At 43.6% G+C, this 26,754-nt stretch overlaps 3 protein-coding genes across 16 annotated transcripts in view; 2 read left to right on the plus strand and 1 right to left on the minus strand.

The window, feature by feature from the left end:
- Nucleotides 1–1,953, plus strand: part of TMOD1 (tropomodulin 1) — an 83,016-nt gene extending 81,063 nt beyond the window's left edge. For all 6 annotated transcript variants that reach the window (XM_070595846.1, XM_070595844.1, XM_070595853.1 and 3 more), the window contains one exon: nt 373–1,953. In XM_070595846.1, coding sequence (XP_070451947.1) covers nt 373–437 — 65 coding nt within the window. In that variant the 3' untranslated portion in view covers nt 438–1,953. The remainder of the gene's footprint in view (nt 1–372) is intronic.
- Nucleotides 804–26,288, minus strand: TSTD2 (thiosulfate sulfurtransferase like domain containing 2). Of its 3 annotated transcripts, XM_008542451.2 has the most exons (12): nt 25,821–25,916; nt 24,087–24,144; nt 23,583–23,710; nt 22,512–22,724; nt 18,265–18,578; nt 16,190–16,310; nt 11,925–12,050; nt 10,952–11,057; nt 7,609–7,727; nt 6,141–6,299; nt 5,428–5,566; nt 804–3,459 (listed from the first exon to the last, which is right to left on the minus strand). In XM_008542451.2, the coding sequence occupies exons 4-12, from the start codon at nt 22,674–22,676 to the stop codon at nt 3,122–3,124; spliced, it is 1,587 nt and encodes a 528-aa protein (XP_008540673.1). In that variant the 5' UTR covers nt 22,677–22,724; nt 23,583–23,710; nt 24,087–24,144; nt 25,821–25,916; the 3' UTR covers nt 804–3,121. The 3 variants fall into 3 exon arrangements, with proteins under 3 accessions (XP_008540673.1, XP_070451944.1, XP_008540671.1); XM_070595843.1 differs by lacking the exon at nt 23,583–23,710 and having other exon boundaries at nt 25,821–26,253; XM_008542449.2 differs by lacking the exons at nt 23,583–23,710; nt 24,087–24,144 and having other exon boundaries at nt 25,821–26,288.
- NCBP1 (nuclear cap binding protein subunit 1) overlaps nt 25,954–26,754 on the plus strand; it is a 50,204-nt gene continuing 49,403 nt past the window's right edge. For 3 of the 7 annotated variants that reach the window (XM_070595842.1, XM_070595840.1, XM_070595838.1), the window contains exon 1: nt 26,288–26,452. Coding sequence is in view for 1 of the 7 variants with exons in the window: in XM_070595837.1 (XP_070451938.1) it covers nt 26,419–26,452 (34 nt within the window). In the remaining 6 variants the exon portion in view is untranslated. Of the gene's footprint in view, nt 26,453–26,754 lie in introns of all 7 variants that reach the window. The other 4 variants (XM_070595837.1, XM_070595835.1, XM_070595841.1 and 1 more) reach the window with 4 other exon arrangements.

Genomic DNA, 26,754 nt, shown 5'->3' on the forward strand with positions numbered 1-26,754 from the left:
TCAGGGTGGAAAGTTCTTTACATAGGCAGGAGGCAGGCCAGGAGCTCTGAGAAAGAGCAGGGGACACGCTTCCAGCAGGTTAAGACCCTAGAGGAAGGATCTTCAAGTGCAGGGGCTCTGCACACAAAGGCAGGCTGTGCAGCTGGATGAAGGTTTTATACCTGTGTGGCCAGCGACTTAGAAGCAATTATGAACGAGTCCACGCTATCACAGACCCTCCTCAGGAACACTGACCAACTGTCCTTTAAAAACAACAGACTTCAGACTTTCCTAACCAGAAAGGGAGCGAGCCGCTTCACGGCGCTGCCCCAGAGCCAGCGTGGCCCCGCGCCCGGGGACAAGTGGCTTACGCCTTCTTTCGTTTCTTTCCAGTGAGGAAGAGGCGGCTCGCGGACCTGACCGGGCCCATCATTCCCAAGTGCCGGAGCGGCGTCTAGGTGTGGGGGAGTCGCCCACGCCTCGGAACTGGACCGCTCTACCCATCATCTGTGCTCTGCCGTGGGAACCAGAAGGCAAAACGCCGGCACAAAATCTTTATGCACTAAGGTTTTAGGTTAACTAGTGGTTGTAGTTGAAAATTTTATAAACTATGGTTAATGTGAAGTTTTTCTTTAGTCACAGAAGTTCAGTCTGGTTATTATTTAAAAACTAAGAAGCCCCAAACCGGCAGATCTCACTGAGGACGATGCTGTGGCAGCAGTGACTCAAGCCCGGGAGCCCAGTGTCGGTGGCCTCGCTGTGTGGTGTTTCAGGTGCACGCACAGCGTGTAACACATGGACAAGCAGCACGCTCTTCCGCATGGTTTAGAAGATTATAAAATATTTTATTACACATTTGATCTTAGCTACTCAGCAAACAGATGATCATTCTTTATTAACCCTCTTTTAAATTTTAAGAACCTCAAGATAAAAGCTGCCAAATTGATTACTGGATCAAGAACACAATTTTTTCCCTCAAGAAAGAAAGACAGACTGAAGCCACAGAGCTCTGCCTGGAATCAAGGAACATGAGGTTCCTTTTGCCAGATATGAGAAAATGGTAGAAAAAAGCCAATGGTGAAGTTTCAAATTTCAAAAACCGTCCTTTCTTTACCAATCCCAGGCAACAAACATTTCCCTGAGTGTTCCTTATGAATATCTGGGATTTATTTACACACTGGAGTCAGAATTTTTTCTTTATTGAATGCCAACCTTATGATAGATGTGAAAACCTATGGCCAAATACTTGAAAACACCTTTCTGTATTGCACAGTGGGCCAACGGCTTATGTGAGGTAAAACACTAGAGAGAGAAATTTCTAGTCCACCATGGCTATGCTTATAGACCTCAACTACCTTTTGCATCACTTAATAGACAAGACACTGCTGATCTCATGCCTGTAAATTAAGCCTCTGAAGGCCCATGGTGAAGAAAATCCAGACATGAAAGCATTAGGAAACCCTGGCCAAACCATCCTTAGATAATTATTCTGAAAATGTAATTTTGGTGTTTCTGCTGGATCCCTTTAACATCATGTGGTTCTCTTAGGATCTGGCAAAAACGTTAAGCCACAATGCCCTTGTGCCTTTTAATATACCACAGTGCCAGTTAAACTAGTATTTCTGTTGCTTGGGGAATTATCTTCATGAGTGACTCGGCAAATCTTATGATAAAGGACAGGCCAAAGAGCCGATGAGCACAGACGAGGCTGCAGAGCACCGAGCAGAGGCTTTTGATGAAATGGAAAGTCTTGCACACTGAACTGTAATGACCTGGGCAGTACAGGGTAACGAGAGGTGGAGCCAGGGCCCCACCACCATGCAAGAGTGTCTACTGAGGCTGCACATGGGCCCAGGAGCAGCACCATTCTGCAGGGACAGCCATCCCGACTCAGCTTCTCCTTGAACCACGACTGCAGCTGTATTCTGCATCACTGGAAACTGCAATCTAATATTAAATCTGTTGGTCTATGAATGGCTGCGTATGTGTTTCTTGGGACCTGTGTGACAGGGACATGCGCCTGACATGTTGGCCAGAAGGCTGGGAAACCACTATGGCAGTGCTGAATGACCTCATTCAGAATGTGTCTTGTATTCTGAGATGCTCATCTAAAAACTACTCCCAAATGTCAGTGTCCTCCAGCTAATTTGAATCTCTCAAGAGAAAACAGTCATGCGTTGCTTAACAACCAGGATACATTCTGAGAAATGCACCGTTAGGCAATGTTGTCATTGTGGGAACACCATAGAGTGTCCTTACACAGACCCAGATGGTACAGCCTACCGCACACCTAGGCCATATGGTACTAATCTTATGGGACCACCGTCATATATGCGGTCCAACACTACCGAAATGTCATTATGCGGCTCATGACTGTACTTGAAAGCTCAGAGTGTAGGTGTTGGGGGAAAGCAGAGACTATTAAGGGAAAATCTCTTACAGAAATCATATCAACAAAAAAATGAAGGCAGGCTGCATCTTTAAGACCATCTGTTCTATCAGATGAGCTGTTGATCTAGACCAGAGGGTGGTAAATTTTTTCTATAAAGGGCCAGATAGTAAGTATTTTAGGCTTTGCAGTCCCTGTTGTAACTACTAAATTCTGCTGCAGATCATATGTAAATGAATGAGTAGCTATACCAATAAAACTTTATTTATAAAAGCAGGAGGTGAGCCACAGGCCTTAGTCTGCAGGTCCTGATCTGTGCTCTCCGGCTAGCAGGGAAGAGATGAGGGTAAGGTGGATGGCAGATGACCTAAGTAGCTTGGGTCTGGGGAGACTGCTTCCAGGGCCATGGTTTTCACCCTTTGCCACCAGGATGGACAGGTGTGCTGACAAGAAAAATGACTACTACCAGCCCTGCTGCATGGGACAGAAAGGGCATGACTGACATGGTCTCCAGGCTCAAGGTTCTATCCCTTAGCAGCTTTGGGATCCCACACAGCTCACCTTTTTCTGTGCTCTAGCATCTTTTGAGTCATAACGTCTCAAGTAAGTGGTCAGTACCCAACTCCTTCTTGCCTCCACCTGTGAAGTCTATGGTGGTGACCTGTTCGCCATGGTGGCACTGGCCAGCACTGAAGTTCCCCATTTCTCTGTTGCTGCAGCCTTGATGTTCTCCAGCACACAGTCACCCCATACCTAGCTTTGTGAAGGCCTGGGGAAATGCTGATGGTGCCGCTCACACAAGCCCGGCCCACTCTCACCCACATCAGGCCTTGGCTCTGGGCTCAGAGGGAGTCGCGCCTGCTGTGAAAGTTCGCTGGGTATGCGTGGCCGTCGGGCCGTACACTCACATTCCTCTTTAAAGCTGTTCTGGGTGGGGCTTGAAGCCAGCCTGCCTCCTTTGTCTTGACATGTGACACAACAGGCTGTCAATCCTTGTCCTTGGCAGTCAGGGCAGGTCAAGACGAGCTGGCGGCATTGGGGAGTTGAGCACAGTTTATACTGGTCCCATGGGGCTTCACAGTATGAACATTCTGGGGAAGAAAGAAGAGTTCTAGTTATAGATACACACATTTTGGGGAATAAAGAAAAGCCCCAGTTACAGACACACATATACACACATGCGAGTGCAGACAGGCACTTCTCCACTTCCTAAATCTAACGCTGAGCTCGCCAGAATCTCATATATTCTACTGGGCCTCGGGAAGGTTTCTAAATAGTAAATCTTCTGTCTTCTAACAAAAAATGCTCTCACCCCCACTTTTTTGTGGGGAGGTTGCTTCTGGAAATTGTCTTCCTGATTCCAGCATTCACTGACCCTTTTTTCTTTTTTTCCATTTAGAAAACAGGTAGTAATGTTTCTTTCTCTCTTCCATTAACTATTCCAGAGCTCTTCAACTACCCCCTTTGCAATGGTCTTTTCCTTTAGATCACTGCCTTTTTCAGTGAGACGACACACCTGAGTGCAGACGGTCCTGCACCTACAATAACTGCTGCAGTCTGCGCCCCTCTTCCCGGGCCCGAGCTCCTCCTGCTGGTGCTGGTGGACCTTGACCACCTGGTTTCTACAACTCACCTTATTTACCTACTCGGCCCGTTTTTCCCTGCTGGCTTCCTGTAACCATCGATGACCTCAGCAGTCTTCAAGTCTCCTTACCTAGTTATCTAAGCTGCCGTTGGGCCTTCTCTCTCCTCTCACTCATTCAGGTACCCATCAAGTCCTGCCAACATTTCCTCAGTAACATTTCTCAAATCCTCTCTTTCTACTTATGTATAATTTACACTCCAACTAGCTCCAAAATAGATGTGAAGTAGCTTTCAATAAAATACACAAATACAAGACTGTTAACATGAATAAGATCAAGAAAAAACGGGAGAAGACAATCAAACTCAAATCTTATTATCTCAGTCCCTGGTCACAGGAGTTCTAGAAAATACAACACCCACTGTGGTTGTCTGCCTGTGACCTTTCCTGTCCAAAACTGTGCCATCCAGGGGCAGGAGCCATTTTTCTTAAGGATTATTTCCATCATCTTTCACTGACTGCCCTCATCTGGTACCATGTTAGTGTGGACTCAAAACGATAGTCCAACCACTGCTTCCCGTGCTCACCCCTTCCTGGCCACCCCTGCCGCCGGCCTTGGCCCTACGTTCAGCTGCCACCTTGGGATGCCCCACCCAGCACTCAAAAGTGCAGACCACATGTATCTAGAAACCATCTGAACTAGGGGTTCTTTTATTTTGTGCTATAGATTTATCTGGCATTCTAGTGAAGAACAGGGACTCTGTCTTAGAAAAATATTTTTAAAATGCACAAAATAAAGTACATAGGAGTACAAAGGAGACTAATTATATAGGAATATAAAATATCAAAACATTTTTAAAAATCTGTGATGTAGTAAAATATTTATTAACACATTAAATAACAAGACCTAGTGGTGGGCCTAATAACCATTTCCACTTTGAAGCGACGATGAACAGAAATGCTATTGTGAGATCCGCAGCAACCATAACATGTAAGAACGTTGTGATTTCTATTGATGATAAAGTCACGTCTGCTACTACTGATCTGTTGCTTACCCTCATTAATTGAAGGAAGTGCTACATTTAGTGAAGGGTTATGAAAACAAAGATAGAATTATTTTCCCATCCAAATTCACAGAACCCCTGAATTCTATATACTGACTTCAGGTTAAGACCCCTGACTTAACCTATTAGTTCAACTCCTAGCAGGTGGACAGAGGAAGCGAGATCAAAACAGAGCAAGCCCTTCCTAACTAGTAAAGGAGAAGCCAGGATCCCAGTGCATGCCTCCTGACTCCTGGTCCAGGGTTGTCTCTGGTCCACGGCTGCATCTCCAGCTCTGCTGGTAAATGGTGGTACCACATACTTCTTTTCCCTGTTTTATCCTTCAGGTAATCAGTACTGGCCTGCCTCCAGAATGGTAAATGCAGAGTGTGTTCCTGATCCTGTGTTTAGGTTCTGGGCCTGTGCTGACCTACCTGACACGATGTCACTGTTGTAGGACAAGGCGTAACGCTCATCAAAAACAAACAATTTCCCTTTGTAAAAACCGTCAGGAAACTCTTCCAGGTACTTGTGGATGCCACCCTTGAGCTGGAACACTTCCTTGCACACTCCCTATGTGTGGAAAAATGACAGGAAATTTGAGGAGACAAGCGAGGCCAGTACGAAGCTCCACAGAGGAGTGGCGCGAGGTGAGGGATGAGAAGCAGGGCTCCTGGCTCCCCTGCGGGACTCAGAAATTGCTGAATAAGGGGCCCAGGAACCAACTGGCCACATCTTGCCTACTAGGGGGATGGGTGATGACAGCAGTCCGGCCTTCACTCTCTAGATCCTGCAAAGCCCAACTATTTTTGCTGTCCCCTAAATATAGGAAGACACCTGTTGAGACATGCAATGTTACTGAATTTGCTCTTCTCAGGATCAAGCAAAAGGATTAAGAAAAGGGCGATGTTAACTAATCTTTCCCTTTTCTACTTGATGAGTCTCTAAGACTATTAAGTGCTTTGCACATCTTGAGATTTAAGAACTGCAGATTTTGTACTTACAAACTCTGTGCTGGAACCATACAAGGGGAAAATAAATCCCTGGCTGGCTGGCGTGGGAGAAGGGGAAGCTGGGAAGCTCCACACACTGCTGGTGGAGCTGCCTTCCCCTCCATGCCTGCAGTGCCCCAGAGCGGGGGACCCACCTTGGCTTTGAGGTAGGCTGAACCCCGCTCACAGCGGATGCCCCCAGTGCAGTACATCAGCACTCTCTTCTCTCTGAAAAGTTCCAGGTTTTTGTCAATGTAGCTAGGGAAGTAACTGAACTTCCTGATGTCTGGGGCTAAGCAGCCCTGGAATCGTCCCTACAATATAGAAGGAAAGTAGAAGGAAAATGGTCAGAAAAACCTACCTGGGAAGGACAAAGGTTCTTTCTGTGTCAAACACTCTGCTCCCCAAGCCCTTGGCAAGGAAGCACTTGCTAGTTGCTGTTCTCATCCCACACTCTGACCTTTCAACTTCAAGACGTGGAACTTCGAACGAGGCTTGTGGGCTGTGGGACACCTTCCCAGAGTCCTCAGGGGAAATGGAGAGGCTGCCCAAAGCACACTTCACAAGACCCTTGACACATGGGAGCCCAAAAGCACACTACGTGTCAAGATATCTTTTTTTTTTCAATTGAGGTAAAAATTACCATACACAAGTTCACAAAACAGCATTTTTCTCACAGACTTTCACTTGGCCAATTTTACTCTGCCTTTGGGTAGTGCAATGTGATTTTATATAAAACACATTTTATATATCTTTATTCAAAATGTATAAATTTATAAATAATATTTATAAATGTTTTATATATTTATAAATATAAATATATGAAATATATTTTCATATATATAAAATTAAAGAGCCTCAGAAAGCTAGAGTTACAGAGGATTGAGAAATAACTATACAACTTTCTGTCAGTGTTATTCTTCCTTAAATTTCAGGTTATGAGGAAAAATTTGATTGGATTATCAAGCAACAAATTTTACAAAGAGGACTGTTCTTACTGAACAAGACTCTGTAAAGGAAGAAACCTTTTTTTGGTGTTGTAGTTCACAACAGAATTCCCCCGGAGACCAGTACGTTGCTTGACACAAAGGAGAAACTCTATAAATGTGATAGATAGATAAAAAAAAGTCTCAATATTATCAATTGGAAATTTATCAATCCACATCAGTTTTTCTTATTACTGTTCATGATGTGATGATTGTCTTCTATACTTTCAGGTACATTTTGCTGTGAAATAATTTTAGTTTCACATCTAAAGAAGTCTATTGCTAAATGGTATTTTTTTCCTTCAAAATAACATCTTTTAAAATACTTAGCTTTTCAACAAATGCCTTCATATTACTTAATGTTTATTCCAAAATAATCTGATGATCTATGTAGATGATACTAAAAGCTTGTTGATTCATTTATCTCCTCAAGATATCTTTAATGCATATTTTTGTAGACTTTCTCACCAGATCCTGAGTTCAAAGGCTTGGGTTCTCTCTGAAGCTCCTGGCAGCGGGAGGAAGGCCTGTGCTTTGGCCACAGGTGGGCACACACAGCAGCCCCTTGGGGACATGCAACACTGCGGGAAGGGGGAGACCTATCATTTCACTGAACTCAATTCTGGTTCTTACTTACTATTTTGCTTTCATAGAAGTTTCTGCAGTCCAGTAGGATAGTATCACTTTGTTCTGGATTTGCCTGAGATAAAAACTTCTCTACTTCTTTATGAAATTCACCTGGGGATAAATGGGTTCCTAAAACCAAACCAAAAAATTTGTTAAAACAAAACCTAATCATGACTGGCCCAGCCTGATGACTTACACGCTGCTTTGTTTCTGTCCACCCGAACCTTTCCTCTTCATAATTGCAATGATGTCTGAAAATAACATCTGATGATCATGATGAAATAATTTAGTAATTCCAGACATCCTCACTTTCCTTCCTCCAAAGATAAGCATTATGGAGACCTGGCAGTTTAGAAATAATTAGTCAAAGAATTTTGCATCCTCATACTCAGGCTAACCCAGTGATAAAAGCCAGACAGCTGGAATCTAAATTGCCATATGAGTTTGCTGCTCCTTTTTACAGCCAGTGTCGCATTTTCATCGTACAGGAAGAAGCCTGGGTGTGTATGTGTTTGACCAAAGGCTTTGTAAACTGTTCTATACAAAGCTTGAGCCAAGTTCAAGGCTAAGAACCTTGGCACAGGCAGCTGTGAGCACAAATTTGTGGAATAAAGTTGGAATATGTTTTTTAAAAATACAAAAGGGTAAGAAGAATGTGTCTAAGTTTGTGTGCACAAGTAAAAGAGAAAAGGGTGGGAGGTTGATAGCAGGAAGGATATATGAGGAAGAAGAGCAAGAGAGAGAAAAGGATGAAAAAGCTAGAAGATAGAGGAGGGAAAGGAGAGGAAGAAAAGAAGTAAAATACAAGGAAACTAAAAGGCGAGAACCTGTCTGGTGGGGCCCTTTGTCTCAACTCTCCAGGATAGAAATATGCCGTATCTTTGGGGGTCCAGACATCTCAGTAGATTGTGAGTAACTTTCAGTGAATCTGGAGTAACCACACCTCATGGGCGGGGGCTATGGTGACTTCAGTCACCACTCATGAGAGTCTGATGGCACCAAAGGAGCTTCCTTCCACTTAAGGATGAATCCCACAACCATGTGAAACTCCTGGGTTCCCAGAGCGGGGCTAGAGGCCCCAAGCATGGCCAAGGAATCAGGATTCTGACATGCCTAACCGAGGATTGTAGGGAGAATGTGACCAGGCCAGATTTTATGTTACTGTCACATAATTACATGGTCACCAAACAGTGGGGTGAAAGGGAGGTTCAAAACCGTGATGAGAAGCTTGGGAATCTGCTAAGACTTCTACCTACAGGGAGCCGCGGGGAAACCTGTTCCCACTGCTTCCCGCTGCTGCTATCACTGCGGCTCTCTACTGGCCCTGCAAAGGCCCGACAGGACAGTGACTCACATGCACATGTTTAAAAGAGGTGCTTCAAACAACCTGGCTCAAAGGAAAGCAGCACAGCACTGCCTGGAGCCTGCTCTCCCCTAACGCCCTGAGCCATGTCCTGAAGCACCAAGGAAGAGCTGTCTGTAGTCATCCTGCCTCCTGCGAAGGTATGGACACTATGCACACAGCCCTTTCTGGCGCTCCTCTCCTCAGTGCATGAGTCTCTCTTCCCACATGCTGGTATCTTCCTCCCATTTCCCTCTGGCTTAACTTTTAGCCTTCTTTCAAATATTTACATATTAAAAAGTGAACACAGAGACAGCCAGACCTTTGCGCTTCCTGATGAAAGAGGACAATACTACCTATGAAGTAGTCTTGGGGGGAAAAAAAAAACCGAAAGAAAAGGAAAAAGGAAACCAAACCTGAATCTGATCAAGTCTCTAGATCTGAATGTCTATATGGTCACCACTCGCCACATGTGGTGAATGGGCACTTGAGATGTGGCTTGAGAGGTGCTATAAGTGTGACACAGATACAAGATTTCAAGGACAGCATGAGAGAAAAAGGTAAAATAAATAACAATAATTTTTTATATTGATTATATGTTGAAGTAATATTTTGGCTACATTGTATTAAATAAGGCATATTATTAAAATTAATTTCACTTGTTTCCTTTTACTTTTTTTTTTTTTTAAGATTTTATTTTTCTTTTTTCTCCCCAAAGCCCCCCAGTACATAGTTGTCTATTTTTAGTTGTGGGTCCTTCTAGTTGTGGCATGTGGGACGCTGCCTCAGCATGGCCTCATGAGCGGTGCCATGTCCACACCCAGGATTCGAACCGGCAAAACCCTGGGCCGCCGAAGCAGAGCGTGCAAACTTAACCACTAAGCCACGGGGCTGGCCCCTCCTTTTACTTTCTTAAATGTGGCTGCTAGAAAATGTAAAATTCTATATGTGGCTCAAATTCTATTTCTGTTAGACAGCACTACTCTAAACCTAACTACCAATTGATAGGAAACACAGAAGAAAGAGGAATATCCCATGAAGATGCAATCAGCATTATCCAGACTGGGAGAATGACCCAGTTCCTTCAAAAGACATGCTGCAAAGGAAAGAAAAGGCGAATCCATCGATTAAAGAGACTTAGAGAGACATAGTGATCAACCACGAGTGGACCTTACTTGAATCCTAATGGAAACAAACTTAAAAAATTATGAGATAACTGGGAATTTTAAGTACTGACTAGACATTTGATAATATTAAGGAATTATTGCTGAAAATGTTTTAGATGTGATAATGATTTTATGGTTATTTTTTAAAAATCTTTATCTTTTAGAGATATTTACTAAAATATTTATGAATGAAATGACATGACATTGTGATTCCCCTCAAAATGCCCCAGGATGGGGAAGGGGCGGGGTACACATGAAAGCTGGCCATGAATTAGTAACTGCTGAGGCTGCAATAGTGGTACATGGGAGTTCGCTATACTATTTTCTCTACTTTTTTTAATGTTTGAAAATTTTCATAGTAAAAGTAAGACAAAAACAAAAAACCCCACCAAATAAATGTCTTCCAACCATCTACGGTATCAAGAGGAAGAGGGGAAGAGAACATTCTAGAGCACTTGCAAAGAAGTGCTTTGGGGTTGAAAGCCACTTGCTTCCTGTAGCCAAAAGCCTGTGTATTCTATTCAGTTGATGAACTATTTACAAGTAATAATTACTCTTCCCAAATTGCTATCTTTGGAAAGAGAAAACAACTTCTTGCCAAACCATCATCAAGAAGATTAACGAAGACAGTCATTCAAAGAGATGAGTCTTTAATTACCGTGGCACCAAAGAGAAGAATCAGTTTAAGCACTGAATGGAGCCAAGCGTTAGCCACTCCACAGCTATTTTAAAGAGGATTCATCACAGCTCCTGCCGATCAGGGTGTCCAACTTTCACATTTATCTCTATATTAAGTTTTAACCCTGTGAAGAAGAGCAAAATTTTTCTTCTGAAAGCAAGCATACCAGGCGTCCTGTAGGAGATCTTATTGGGACTGATCCCCATGGGCACGATTTCTTCAAATACACCAACACGCAATTCTGGAAAACAGCAAGCTCCTCCTTTGCTGGTCTGGCCAATGAGAAACAGAACAAAACAGTCTTTCTCTCCCATCTCCAGATATAAGACAAGTGCCAAATATAAGAATCATGTCTGTTTTATAATAATAATACGATATCTGAATTCTTAAGAAACCTCACATTAGAAACCAGAGTTTCAGTGGGGAAAGGGATTATCTGGAATGTTCCAGATAATTCAACATTAATAAATATTTATTGTGTATCTACCACGTGCAAAACTGTTAAATTGAAAAGATGTTTCTATAGCAATAAGCATTTAACTATAAAATTGAAATACCACTGAGCAATTTCAACATGTAAGATTCATCTCAGCTTTTGTTCTGTGACCTCTCTTCTCCTATCATCACCAGCACGAATGCTAGCAAGGTATTTCCCACCGCCGTTATCACCTATTATGGTAAAACATAAAGCCACTCAGACAAAGCCGCTCAGCTATCAGAGCAACACCTTTATTCAGAGCAACACCTTTATTCCCCGTGTGGTGTGAAGGACTCAGCTTGTAATTCCAGGTTCACTAAAAGTAGTGATCCCCTGAAATAGCCAGGTGATCTCTCAAATAAGCCAACATGTTTAAGTTTTAGAGTTTAGTTTGTGTAAGCTGTAATATCCTTATTCTATAAGAAGGGACACTGAGGTCCAGAGAGGACACCACCTTGCCCAAGATCACACAGAGACTCAGTGGAAGAACTGGAACGAGCATGCTCCTTCTATCGCCCTGCCTCGTAGCCCGCTGGGGAGAGGCTGTTTTCTGGCACTGGTTATTTCTCTACGTTGACCTCCTCTTCATAACCTAAAGCGGGAAGAGGTACTGCGCAGAAGGAGACGGCTTTAAATCCTTTTTATTTTCAATTTCTCTTACCTTAAAATCATCCTTACATAGATAATCCTTAAACCATGGGCAGGAAAGCATGACTTCCACGTAGAGTCTGGTGGCCAATTTGCTTCCACCAACTGTCCCGTTTATTCCTTCTGTAGCAATTCGAACCTGAGACACAAGATGGTGAGAGAAAGGGAATGCAGCCTATTCTTAGCTTCATTTAGATCCTCCCAGGGCAGAACAGGTTCCTGTGTGTCAACAAGTTTAATAAGAAAAGCAGAGATGCTGCTGTGGACCCCCAAGTGTCACCACACAAAACACAGTTTTCTAAAATGGCACCTCCCACAGTTCAGACGAGGTACTCAATGTGTGCTGAACAAGAGAATGGAATGAATGAAATGCCAGGGAATTATAGTTGTCAAATGGCCAAAGAAACGAATTTTGAGCTTAAGTCTAGGTCAGCAGATCTAGGATCAAGATTCAGCTTTGCCACTTACTTTCCATGTGGCCTTGAGACAATTAATTTACTTCTCTGAACCTCAATTTCCTCATCTTGATAAAACGGGGTTAAAAGAGAACCAACAATGAAAAACACTGCTGAGGAGATCTTGCCAGTCCAAAAGCACTGAGCAAGGCTGAGGGATAGGAAAGCATGTGAGTCCATCTCTGCAATGTTTGGGGGAAAGCAGACTCATCCACTGAAATACAGGTTCCAGGACAAGTGTATGTGTTTTGTTCACCAGTGCACAGACAGTGCCCGCCATAAAGCAGGCACTCAATATGTATTTGTTGAACAAATGTACATGTATCCATATCTAAGGCTTCTTGGCTTCTCAAACCCTGTATTCCCTTTGAAATGCTTCACTGGTTAAGGGACATGAGAGCCTGGGTGAAGGCCCTGCCTTAAGAGGCAATGCTCTGGGGCCCTGCAAAGTTAGTGGCTTCGGTACTACAAAATCCTCTGGATGGCTTTAAAGATGGATAATCATCAGAGGCAGCTGAGCTCTCTAGAGAAAAGTACTAGAGAGAAGGTACAACACTGTGGTAAAATTTCTCTGGAAAGAGAGGTAACTTAATTCGAGGTCCTACATTGTTACTACTGTTTATCTAACAATGATACCTACCAATGAATTAGAATTTGAAAAATTTTAAAGGATGCTGTTTTCCAGGACCCAGAGAAAATACTTCATTTCTTACCTCAGTGATTCAGTTCTTTAGGGCATGGAGATAAACGGGATTCATTTCACAAGCCAATGCCAACTACCCAGTAGTGGCTATCCAGAGCTCCACCATGATGACTCTGGACCACATCCAGGCTCTTTGAGAAAGAGTGCTGCAGGCTAGGGAAGTCTGTCCTGGGCACGGAAGAGCGGAGTAGGAAGTGTATGCCATCTCTGCTGTACAGGATACCATACCCACTACCAACTTATGTTTTTTTAAGGGACTACATAGAAAAATAGAGTTGAACTAGTCAAAGAGTCAGGAAATTGACCCTAAAACTGTTTCTGACTGTGGCAGATATAACGAAGACATACATACTTCTATGTAACTGTCTTTGGGGTAGGCTAGTAGATTCTTTCCTATGTTATTTTAATCTCAAAACCCAAATAAAAGACAAGCACGTCTACCCCCTATATAGCCGGGGCAGAGCAATCTCTAAATTATGTGCTAGACTTTCAATCCCTAGGATTCTTCAACAGAAAGCAGCAAAGCGGCTCCGTGGGGTGTAAGGCCTTCCACCTCAGAGACGAAGAGCAATCCTCAGCATCCACTGAGTACCTACTGTGACACAGGAGTTTTACATTCCAGTCCTGAAAGGTACATATTGTGATATGTATAATCCCCATTTGACAGAAAAGGAAACAGAAGCTCAGAGAAATCAAGTAACTTGCCCAATGCACAGATTTGGTAGATGGTAGATCTGAGATTCAAAACCAGATCTTACTGCCTCGGAATCTTGTGATTTTTCCTTTCCAAAGCCTCCAATGCGTCCTCTCAAATTTCTTGAGGCAATAAGGAAATGGATGGCAATAGGAATCAGAAGCTTCTTTCCATAATTCCAGAATTTTCAACTTCACTTCCTTCCCTACCTAAATGCCAGCATTCTGCCAAATCTCCCACCAACAGAAAACTGCCTCAGTAAACTGGGCATGTATCCTTGAAGCCTAAGAATTCAGACCTAAGATCCAGGCAGATGCTGCCACCATGTGGGTAGAGACCCTCACTGCTAGCTCACCTCTTGGGCTGGGCCAAGAATAAAAATCTGCCCTAAAACAAGGAAAGAGGTTGATTTCATATTTTGTACATTCAGCTTTACTGGAGAACATCTATCTTTCGGTATTCTCTAAATATAGATGATGATAAATGTATTCATTCCACAAATGTTTACTAATTTCTTTTTCCTATGCGCGAGGAATTGTGCTTGTAAAGAGATAGAGTTCTTGCCGTCTCGGAGCTTACAGACTAAGGAAGGTCACAGATATGAAGATCGAAGTTACATACTGACAAGTACTATGAAAAATAAGGACAAGATGCTATGAGAGAGTGTATCAGAAAAAAGGAATTTAGACTGAAGGTCAGGAAAGGTCTCTTTGAGGAAGTGTCATTAAAATTGAGAACTGAAAATTGAGTAAAATTAGACAGGAGAAATCGAGTGGGTGTGGGAGTTCCTTGAAGAGAGTTTCCTTGTAAAAAGGCCCAAAGACACAAAAACACTTTGTGGGCTCCAAGAAACTGAAAGACCATGCTGCTGGAGTACGAGGGGAGAATGGCCTCAGATAAGTGGAAAAGCTAGGAAGGGGCCGAATCGCGCCGGAGCTGAAGGGCATGTTAAGGAATTGCATTTACTCTAAATGTACTGGAGAGCCAGTGAAAGATTCCGACGGGGGAGTGACAGGATTTTATTTACCTTTTAAGATCACTCTGCCTGCTGTGTGGAGAATGGAGTGAATGGCAGGCACGGATGGAAGAATGGAGAGTAGTTTGGAACTACTGAAACGGACTAGGCAGGAGAGGGCTTGGTAGCAGGTGGTGGATGTGGAGGACAGAGTGAATGGAGGTAGAAATGGGGCGACCTGGTGATGAACTGAATGAGGTAAATGAAGCTTTCAGTCACTGTCTGCTGGAAAACATGGGTGTGGAGGGTATCACAGACTGATTAAATCATTGCCTCAGGGCATTAAAACCTGGGACACCGTGAGAAAGAACAGGCGTAAGATAGTACAGTGTCATAACCAGAGGGGATCACAGAGGGAACCTAGCACACTTTCTTCTGATTTAAATTTTTAAAAATATACAATATACACATATATGTGTGTGTGTGTATATATATATATATATACACATCATTGAAGCTATTACAAAGAAATAAAAACAGGAAAAGAAAAAGCATTGATAATCCTATCATGTAGCAATAATCATGATTAACATTTTGCTATCTACTATCCTCCATCTTTATAAACATACACTTGCAGTTTTGCTACAAAAATACACTCATTCCTTTATTCAACGTTCTCCAAATATTTACTGTCTGTTATGTACTAAGCCCTGTCCTAGCATTGACAATACATCAACTAATTAAAACAAACTTCCTGTCCTCATGAAGCTTCCATTCTACAAGGCAGATAAATATAACAAACAGATTATACTTTCAGGTAGTAGTAAATTCTTTGAGCAAAAGGGGACAGAAGGTGATAACGTTTTGAGAGAGGACTACTTCAGATTAGCGTTCTGAGGAGATAACATTTGGGCAGAGATCTGAAGCGAGGAATAAGCTATGTAAAGATCCAGGGAAAAACCATTCTAAAGGGAAAGGAAATAGCACATGTCAATACCATGAAATGGTAAAAGACCCTGGCATGTTCTAGGAAAATTTAAGAAGCAACTTGGCATCACACCTGTGTATACAGTTGTGTAAAATGTTTTCCGTTAATACACCAAGAACATTTCCCTACGCCAGGGGTCAGCAGATTATGCCTGTTTTTGCATACAGTTTTACTGAAACATGACCATACCCATTCTCCTACATATTGTCTATGGGTTTTTTCATATTACAACAGCAAGGTTGAGCAGTTTTTTGTGCAAACCCTAAAATAGTCACTATTTGGCTCTTGTAGAAAAAGTTTGCTGACCCCTGGTCTATGCCGCCAAATTAAGAGCTGTTCAGGAGTCTACTTAAATGCCTAGCGGGATTTTGCTAATTTCTAAGAACCCAACAGTGAATCCTTTTGTGACGAGCACAGCCTCTGCAATCCAGGCTGGAGGCAAGAGGAGCCCCGTGAAGGATGGGGTGTGGGAGGAGGTGTTACCTTGCCTGTGAGGTGCAGGTGCTGACACAGAGCTGTCTGCCAGGCACAGATCCAACGGGGATCCTCCAGGTCACAGTAGCAGTAATACAGTAGCACCTCTCCATCCTCCCCACCCTGGCCACTGTAAACAGAAACCAGAGGGAGAGCGCATTCAAGGCCCTGGCATAAGGAAGCCACACTTCATAACGCACACCCAGGCAGTGTCGGAGCGAAGGCCGAGACGGAGCAACTCATGCCTACCTTTGCTCCTACCAGTGTTCTCCTCCTGCTTAGAGACGCAGCTCCCGTCTGTATTTGCTCTAAAGACATCTGCACTGAACTTCTTACTTAACAAAGAGTGAGTTTACTTCGATTTCCTCATTTAATCATATCCATGAGACAGGTATTAACAACCCCATTTTACAGGAAAGCTGGTAATTTGAGTCCGTTCTGGCTTATCTTCTAAGATAAGCCAGCAGCTGTTTGAATCTCTAGCCCTACATAAAGGCTTCACTTCCATTTTTTCATGTAATCCTCTTACCTATGAGACACCTTATTATTATCCCTACTTTACAGCTAAGTACACTGAGGCCCATTCCTCCAGGTGACACAGCTACAAAGTGACAGTCAGGACTCGAATAGCAGTCTTCTGACACCAGAACCCATGCTCTTTCTACTGCACTGTGTCGTCTTATACTAACTTGTTGGGCGACCTAGGTGGGTCTCTTATCTCTGAGCCTTGATCTCCTCATCTGTAAAAGTGGAGAACTGAAATAAACTGCATTTCCCAAAGTGTGCTCTGAGGCCGTTCTATGAAATCACATTTGAGAAAGCCTGCAGACAACATCTCCCTCTTGAGAGTCAGTGAAAGCCCCTTATCTATTGAAGGCTCTGAGAAGTCCTGCAATAAAGAACATTTTAACACAGCGCTTCCCAAACTTATTTGTCTTTAGTGCCTCTTTTCAATCCTGACAGCATCCTTCAGAACTAGTGATGCACAGAATTTATGTTAGAGAATGCTACGGTGGATAATTACGGTCCCATCCCGCTCTAGACTCTGACTCTCTCATCAATACCCTCATTATATTTCAGGGTCTAGTCTCCTCTGAAACCTTCTTGTCTATTTTAGAGCCTACCTATTTTCCTTTCTCTAAACTCATGTAACAAATTATTATCTGAACCATACAATTTAACCGATAATTACAGAGCCTGTCTGGTATCATCTGCTAATGATTTCATGCATTGTTTTCTGTTTCTCTAACCGGAAAGCACATTCGTTGAGGTGCAGGGCCATAGAGAAATGAAGAGGCCACATGTGTACAGCACTTTATGGTTCACAAGCGCTCCTCCCATTGTCACTTACATAATTCCTACAGCGACACCGTGAGGGAGGCAGAAGAGGCGTTACTATTCCAATTTTAGAGGTGAGGAAACGAGGTACAAAGAATTTTAGTGACTAGCTCAAGACTGACTCCAAGTTCAATTCTCTAACTTCCTCCTCTTCTTTCTGATTAACAAGGGGAATCTGGCACTGAATACTAGTGACAAAAACGTATCAAATTTGGACATTTTCTTTTCACCAACTAGTTCAGGAATTGCTCAAGATCAGTAATCTCTCCTCTAGAATTCTGTTATAATATGACTTGGTGAGTTTTTCAAAGGTAGACTCTAAATTTTTAATCTTACCCCTCAATTCTAAAAGTTAACATTCTTTCTAAAACACATTCAGCTCAGAAAACCACATCTGATGACAAAAGCCCTTTTTTAGCTCTGACATTATTCAGGGTAGAGGAATCATTAAAGTTTCTGATTTCTCTTTGAAAATAATACAATTTTCTGTTCTTTACCTCTCCCTACAGAAGATGAGAAGTAGGATGGCTTGCAAGAAACCTGGTGAACACTGCCAGCTGCGTGGGTATATGCTACGACACAGGCTGTGGTCTTCTCTTATCCATAGTACATGTTTACCAGCCTACCTTAGGCCCCTAGAGAAATTCCGTGCCTTAAGGATCTTGCCATTTTAGTGGATAGGTAGTAGATTCTGACTGGAAAAACATTTAAAAAATTAAACCAGAAGTACAGAAAGAAATTCTTACCTTATCAGCTCATCAGGGCTAAAACAGCTTACATCAGGGAGCCATGCAGATACTTCATGGTCATGAGTCAGGTACTCTTTTAGAGGGTTCCTTTCGTCTGCAGATTTAAGACTCTTTGAGGCGCTCAATGTCATAGCCAGCTGCTTTAAAATAGAAGCAGTCTGGTGGCAAATCTCATCAGCATGTTGTGTTGCCACATGTCTATGGATGCTGGTCTGGTCCATAAAGAGTTGCTGACAGCATTTCCACCATTTTTCTTTACATTCAAAAAGAGGTGCTGGAACTTCTTTGGTTTTGACAAACAGGGCAAACGCCTACAATTATATTTCAAATATGTCACTGTTAAATAACCTTGGGTTTAAGCCTAAGAGTCTCAGTAAAATTCCTTACTTTGTCTTTCCTTAGGGGTTTCTGGTTTGCTTAGGGATTGTTCTTAAGGAAAGGATTTGAACTTTGGGCAAATATCAGTAAAACACAACAAACAACCTTATCAGTCATTTCCAAAAAGGAAAGGTCAAGGAAATTATGGAGTATACTTACTATGGAATATTAAGCAGCCAGTTATAAATTACATAGGAAAATATTTAGGATATAGTGTTAAATGAAAAAAAAAATTGGATAAAATTTGCTTATACAATGTAATCTCAACTACAATCAAAAATACATTGAAAAACTCTGGAAAGAAACGTACCAAAATGTTTTAATTTGTTCTTTGGAAAATAATTTTACTGTTTTTATAAAAATGATTTGTGTTTATTATAAAAAACAATTAAATAGAAAATTATGGTTGCATCATAATTCTCTTAACCATTCCCAACTAATGGACGTTGTTTCCAACATTTGCAATTATAAGCAATGTTGAATGAGCATTCCATGCATATATCTTTTTATACTTTTTTAACCATCTACTTAGTATAAATATCTAGAAGAAAAATTTTGGGGTGAAGAAGCATGAAATTTTAAACTATGATAAATAGCGACTACCAGAAAAATGGGGCCAATTTATACGCTCACCAACAACGCATGAGGCTGCCATTTACACACAGCATCGAGTTTCACCAGTGTTTAATGTTTTACTGTCAATATTTTTAATGTTAACCCAAATAAAAGGCAAACGAAATATTTTTTTATTTGCATGTTTTTGATTAGTAGTAAGGTTGAATATTTTTTCATATTGATTCTATTTGTTCTTTTCTAACTTACTTGTTCACATCTGTTGCCTATTTTTCTACTGTGGACTTAATTTATCTTCTTACTGATTTGTAAGTGGTTTTAGTGACCTTTTGTTGATCATAGTTATCACCAATTTGTTTCCCAGCTTGTCATTTGTTTTTCAACTTCGTTTATCCCTTTTTTTGAGTACAAATAGAAGTTAAATGGGATCCATGATTATTAGCCTCTCAAGGATTGTCCCCTTCTGGTCTAACAGGAAGGGAGGTATTTACATACACACACACACATATATAATTTTTTTAAATAATTTTTTAAATGTATCTAAAGACTACTGTAAAGCGTCCAAAAGTGGGCACTCGGAAGAATAACGATTAAAGTTACAGAGCATTACTCTTGGACTTATCTCAGTCTGGACACAAAAGTATCTGAACTGTCTCAGACTGAAGAAGCAGAATGGAGTAGCCTGAAATTACCCTGGAAGGCATTTTTTAGCATCCCTTGCAATTAATCCTTCCAGGTAGACAAAAAAGAAGAGGAGATGGCATGTATATGTCAACTTAAGTGCTTCTTTATATTAAACTTCAAACTTCAAATCTTGTCCTTTAACTGCTGGTACTCAGGAGTTTTACAAGTTTTACTTTTACCAGTAACGGGCTGGTCATTATACAGGCTATTTCAATTGACAATTATTGTGATGAATAATTACTACAATTGTTAGTTTATATGTAAATGTAAGGCCTATGCATCCAAGGCCCCATTATCATTGAGGCGTTAAAAATTCACAGTCCGTAAAGAAATACTATTTAAAATCTGAATTTCTTTCCTTCCTTCCTCCTTTCTTCCTTTGTCAAAAAGCCATCAGGCGGGCGTGAACAAAACAGAAGGCCCAGTGCAGACATGGCCTGGCACTGGTCTTAATTTAGGGCCTCCTGAACAAGGCACTGAGGACCCAGCAGCAGTTAGTGCCCATGTGGGGTCTGTTTGAGAGAGAGGCAGGCCGCAGCCAGGAAGGCAGCTCAGAGGTGGGTGAAACCTATGTGGGGAAGGCAGGCCCGGGTAGGGGAGGCAGCTTGGCAGGGTGGGGAAAGTGACTGCATATAGGGGAATAAGTAAATATATTGGGACTAACGGGAATTAGGCTCTTCACCAAACTTCATCATAGGGGAGTTATACATATGGAGAAGGGAGAGTTACAGTAAATCTTGTGACGCTGAATGGAACTGAAGATACTGGTATGAACTCATGGTTTGATTTCTATTGACCTAGAAGTATGTGTATGGTAATATAGATGTATATGTATTCATCTATATATTTTCCTAGCTCTGTCCAACACAGGTCCTGGGAGAAGCAACACCTTAATAGCAATAAGCTCACCTAGCCCCCAGGTTTTGGTTTTTCACAATTCTCCACTAGAAGGAACCAGGGCTCCCTGAACATCTTGTTGAGTCAGAAAGTAAGGAAATGCTCAAAGAATTGATGGGGGTACGTCAAAAGGACATAGATACTAGTTTGAAGGGGCTCCCAGACAAATCTGAGATGATCTAAGCATCAAAACAAATAATGACAGTAATGGATTATAACCCATCGAAAAAACAGAATCCTTGAGTCCACACCGATACAAATAAATCAGGAGCAAAGAAAGCTCTTCCTTACAGCAGAATGACAAGTAGTAAATCTAGAAGGACTGAAGCAATCAGAAAATCACCATTTAGCAACTATCACAGTAATAATCAATTCAGCAAAGAAACATCAATGGATCTAAAACTAGCAGATGAAGGGTGGATGGGAAATAGGGTATTTATGCAGTCTCAAAGTATTTTCCCCCAAAATACTAATTAAAAGAGAAAAAAGAATAATTTTATAGCAGAGAAATCTAATAGACACTTCCTCAATCAAGTAACCAAAATTAACATCACCAGTAACAGGACAAAGCGCCACTGTGAACCACCTGATAGAATACAGCCAGATGAACATCGCATCCCTTGTGGAACAGTCTTGTTAATAAAACACTAACGTGTATCTAATCATAAGGAAACGTGAGTGAAAATCAAACTAAGGGATATTCTACAAAATAACTCACTGTAATCTCCAAAAATGTCATGGTCATGATTTCAGGGAACACAAATGAGAAAGTGTTCCACCCTGAAGATATAACAGACATGACAACTAAATGTAATATGTGACCCTAGAGTGGATCTATAAAAGCCATGTGGGACAATTGGTGAAACACAAATGGCGCCTCTGGGCAAAGGGGATGTAGGAGTCCTCTGTATAATTCTGGCAACTTTTCTCTAATTTTGAAATTACTGCAAAATACTGTTTTTCAAAACCTTTCTGTACCCTTGGGTTTCACTTTCAAGGAAATCTGTACGAGATGAGAGCGGAGGGGTGGTGGATAGGAAATTATAAGCAGAGACATCTAATCTTCACCGACATGGAGCCAAGAAAATATAACTTTGGAAAAGAGGGACAAAGACTGGACTAAGAAAACTAAGTCTCAATTGCATCTCCTCAGTTAATCATTTTCCTTCCTCTGTGCTCGAGCAGGAGGAGGGGGTTTAATCACTGTTCTCTGAAAAAGGAATAAAGGGCAGGCAAGAGCAGCAGCAACACCGCCCCGACTCTCCTCAGCAAGCCTGCAGCATTCTGCGCTGCTCTGTCTGCTCTGCCCTCTCTCAACCAACAGAGCCCAGCCAGCTGGACCAGATCAGGAGTCCTTAAATGGCAGCTGTCCTGCTGCCTGTCTGTTCTCTTTCTGACTAAGTCTCCTGGGTTCCTAGGAGTCCTCCATAACCCTAGGCGGGGAGAGTGACCCAGCCGATCCGTCCAGGATCTGCCCTCAAGCACTCCACCATACACCTTCCAGAGCCGCACCTGGCCTATGAGTCTCCTTTGCCTGGCACTGAATGAAGATCACTGGTTAATGGTCCTGACTAGACCTTACCTGGAGCATGGCAGCAGCCTAGTGTCTCACTAGCCCTCCGCTCCCTGCAGGATAACCCTGATGAGCTACTTCTGGATGTATCTGCATTAATTATACACACATGATCCTGAAACAGCAACAGCAACTTTACCTTTTTCTTGGCAAATGAGTATTTCTTCTTTGTACTGCCATCTAACTCTGCTTTGAGACTGCTACTGGGATTGATAAGACTTGTCTCTTTTAAATCCAGGTCTGAAAATCTTAAAACACAGGCCTCCAGGTCATCTTCTTGGTCTGATGAGTTGGAAGAAGGCATCTGGTGTGGCTGCGGCAGTGGGGCGGATTCCTTTCAGTTAAATATCTCCTAGGAAGTAAGTGAGGGGAAAAAAACAATGTCCAAGTCTTTAATTATGACTTGAAGTAAACTTGAAGCTAATCAATCATGCAAACGAGCATGGGCCCAGGAGCCCAAGGGATACATTCATTCACTCGTTCATTCACTAAGTATTTATTTAGCACCAACCTCTATGTCAGGCACTGTTCTAGACATTGGATATAGCAGTGAATGAAAAACAAAAAGCTTCTGCTTTCTTAGAGTCCACACTCCAGTGGGGAGAGACAGAAGGTAAACAAATAAATAAATAGACTAAAAAAAGGCATATGGTAAAAAGGGCTTTGAAGACAAATAAGCAGGGTAAGGAGACAGTGATGAAGGGGCTCTTTAAAACACAGATGGTGGGTAAAGTCTTTCCAAGGCAGTAGCATTTGAACAGAAACCTGAATGGGGGGCAAGCCATGCAAACATTTACAGTAAATGATACAAAAAAGCACCAGGTCCAACCCAAATCAACCAAGCTGTGTGCCAATACCTTCAATTATAAACACATTGTTCTTTTTTGTCCCCTAAGTTTTGAGCTGTGCAAATCGCCTTCCTTAGAAGAAATAACTACCAAGAGAGCCCCAGGTTAATAAGCCAGAAGAAATACACAAATTGCTACTGTGGCCAAACCTTGTCAAAACAACACTATAACCAACAGACTGCATTGTTTCTTTTATAAAGCAAATGTTACAGTGACAAACAGAAAGAGGCAACCTGAAACTTAGGAAAAGCACGGGCTTTAGAAGGGGTGCAGCTAGGAGAAAGTATGTGAACTTGGGCAAGATACTTAACTCCTCTGAGTTCTAACGCCCAAATGTGTAAAATGGGGGTGACAGTACCTACCTTATGGGAGTGAGGACAGAAAGGAATAGGTCCAGTGTTTGGCACATACGTAGTTCCTCTACCACTCTCAGCTCATCTCAGCCGACATGCTCCCTCACGTCTGCGTCTCTGGCCACACTGGACTTCGCCTAGTTCCACAAACAAGCCATGCTCTCTCCTGCCTCAGGGTCTCCACACGTGCCTTTACCACCACCCCAAAATGACCTCCCCTCACTCTAAATCCACTTTCAGTTCTCACTCTATTTATATATTCTTAGCTATTATTTGCAAAAACTTTGCCAAGTGCCTGGCACAGAGAATAGTGCTGCAGAGGCAGGCCTTGAAGAAACAGTTAGGGTCTCTGCTCTCTTGAAGCTTATATTCTAGGAAGAGAACACAGACACTAAATAAGTAAACAAAAACCATGCAGATACCAGGGATGAGAGCTGCTTCTTGGTTCCCTTTGCTGGGCACCCTCCTCCTTGCCCCAACCACTAACAGGTGGATCGCTCCGTGTGCACTCACCCTCTGCGTGCTCTCATCTAGTCCCAAAGACTGAACAACTCCATTTCCTTCAGAATAACTGGGCAAGGGGAGAGAAAATAGGTGAAACTAGACTGGCCATTAGTTGGTAATTGCTGAAGTTGGTTGATAAAATACATACAATTATAGAATTTTCTCTACTTCCGTAAATATTTGAAACGTCCATGAAAAAAGAAAAAGGAGAAACAATGATAAATAAAGGGAAATTTGTTTACTATACACTAAATGACTCCAAATTTATATCTCCAGCTGGACCTCCTCCCTGAATTCCAAATTCTCATATCCAACTGTCTACTGGATAGCTGCAGCCAGAGAGCTGTGAGGCTGTTCAAAACCAAACGCTTAACTTGCTCTTCCCGTTTTCCTGACCTCAGTACACAACAATTCTATTCTTCCTGTTACTCAGACAAAACATGTGGGGATTCTTCTTGACTCCCTGTTCTTTCACACTATCACCCAATGCCTCACAAAGTCCTATCAACTTCGCTTTTGAAATACAATCAGATCAGACCACTTTGCACCACTTGCACTACCAACTTGGTTCAAGCCACCAACATTTCTTGGCTGAATTACTGCAACAGCCTAACTGCCCTCCTCCTGTAGCAGCCAGAGAGATAACTATTAGAAAATAAGTCAGATCACTCTCCAAAAACTTCTCAACTTACTCATATATAGCCCAAAGTCCTTACAAAGCCCCTCCTGCACCTCTCCAATAGCTTCTACTACTCTCCCTTTGCTCGCTCCCTCTGATTGCACTGTGTGGACATCCATTCCTGAATGGGTCATCAGCACCAAGAAAGCAGGGGATTTTCTTCTGTTCACTTCTGCATCCTCAGCATCTAGAACACTATCCAACACACAGGAGGTGCTAAATGATAATAAATACAATATTTGTTGAATGAAATAAAACCGTGATTGGGTAGCCAGGGAATGCCTCACTACGGGGCCTGATGTTTGAGCTGAGACCTCAATGCCAAGGAGCCATCCATGCAGATTTAGGAGCAGAGATCTTCAGGCTAAAGGAAAGTGACTATAAATTCCTAAAGTGGGAACAAGCTTGACTTACTGGAAGAAAAGGAAGAAAGAGCGGTTGGAGTACACTGATGGGAGAGCAGAACCCTGTATGTCAGGGTACGGCATTTGCAATGGAAAGTCATTAGAGAGCTGTAAGCACGGACTAAGGTGGTCTGATTCTGGATATGTTTTGAAAGCAAAGCCGGCAGGGGTTACAGATAGTTATGTAGGAAATGAAGGAAAAGGAGAACCCAAGAATGACTCCTACCTACATATGTGGATTAAGCAATCGGATGGATGGTGCCACTGACTGAAAGGGATAAGACTGAAGGAGGAATAGTTAGGCCAGAGGAGTGAAACAAGCGTTCCACTCTAGACCTGTGATGATGTGGGGCTCATCAGAGACGTCGGGGCAGGGGATGCCCACATACGCGTACACAGATACCCAACAACCCCCGAAAACATTACTAAAACCACCACTGTTCCTTCCCAAACAGCTCGGAGGGGTGAGAGGGACGACCACGGCCAGGGCGTACCCCGGAGCAGCGCGCTCACGCCAGCCGGGTCCCGCCGTCCCAGGGGCGCCTCGCGCGGCGCCGCCTCCCGGCCCGGCCCCACCCGCGCGCCGGGCGGACCCAACCTCTCCGCCCCGCTCGCCTGAGAAGGCGAAGGCCCGAAAGTGGGAGAAAGATGAGCACGTACCCGCCAGTCCCGCTCCTGTGTGAGATCTTTCTTCGCCAAACCGTCGCCTCCCAGCAATCGTCTCCGCTCTCCCCCCTCGAACCCCGGGCCCCGCCTGGCGTTTACGTAGAAGGGACGCTCCGACGTCACCTCGCTCCGGAAGTCCTCGAGGACGCTGGCGAAAGGGCCGCCGGGAAAAGCACCGCGAGGCCCCGAAGGAGGGTCTGAAATTGAGGCGGGGACTGGAGCGTCCCTCCTAGACCACCGCCCCCAAGCGTGGCTCGCGGCCTGCGGGCCCTGGCCCCGGAAGGACTTAGAGCGAAAGGCGGGAGAAGGAAGCAGCCGACAGGCGGAGGAAGCCCGAGGGGGTGGTTGCGTGCGGGCATCAGACGCCCTTGGCCCGGTGAGCCCCCGGACGCCGGCCCTGCGGGATCCCAGCCCGCCGAGCCCACCCGGCCGCCTCTGCTCCTTGCGCTTCCGGGAGCCGTCGCGAGCCAGTGCGCCTGCGCGCCGGCCACTCCGCGCACCTCGCCGGTGTCCTCGCGCCGGCCGGTGGCCCAACGGTTCCTGCGGCGCTTCCCGCCCGGTGTCTCGGCTCGGCAGCGCTCCGGCGTGCGGCATGTCGCGGCGGCGGCACAGCGACGAGAACGACGGTGAGTGTCCCTGGCCCTCCCGCCAAGGCCGCACCCAGGTGGGGCCGAGAATTGGCTTCCTTGGTCTTCGGGTCTCTAGCGAAGGGACGGGAAGCCCTTCCCCCGGGAGCCTTCGGACGCCGCCGAGGGAAGGAGGGTGGCACAGCGGCAGTGGCCCGGCGACCCCCGGAAAGCCCCTGCTTCCCCCCGCCCCAGCTCCTTTAGTCGTCGGCCGAAAGGAGGCCTGGTGGCTCCCTGGTCTCTAAGGACTAGGATTTGGTCCAAGCAGGGAGGTACACCGGTGTCTGTGTGGCCGCCTCTTA

The sequence above is a fragment of the Equus przewalskii genome, chromosome 26 (genome assembly GCF_037783145.1).
Source record: "Equus przewalskii isolate Varuska chromosome 26, EquPr2, whole genome shotgun sequence".
Classification (NCBI taxonomy): Eukaryota; Metazoa; Chordata; class Mammalia; order Perissodactyla; family Equidae; genus Equus; species Equus przewalskii.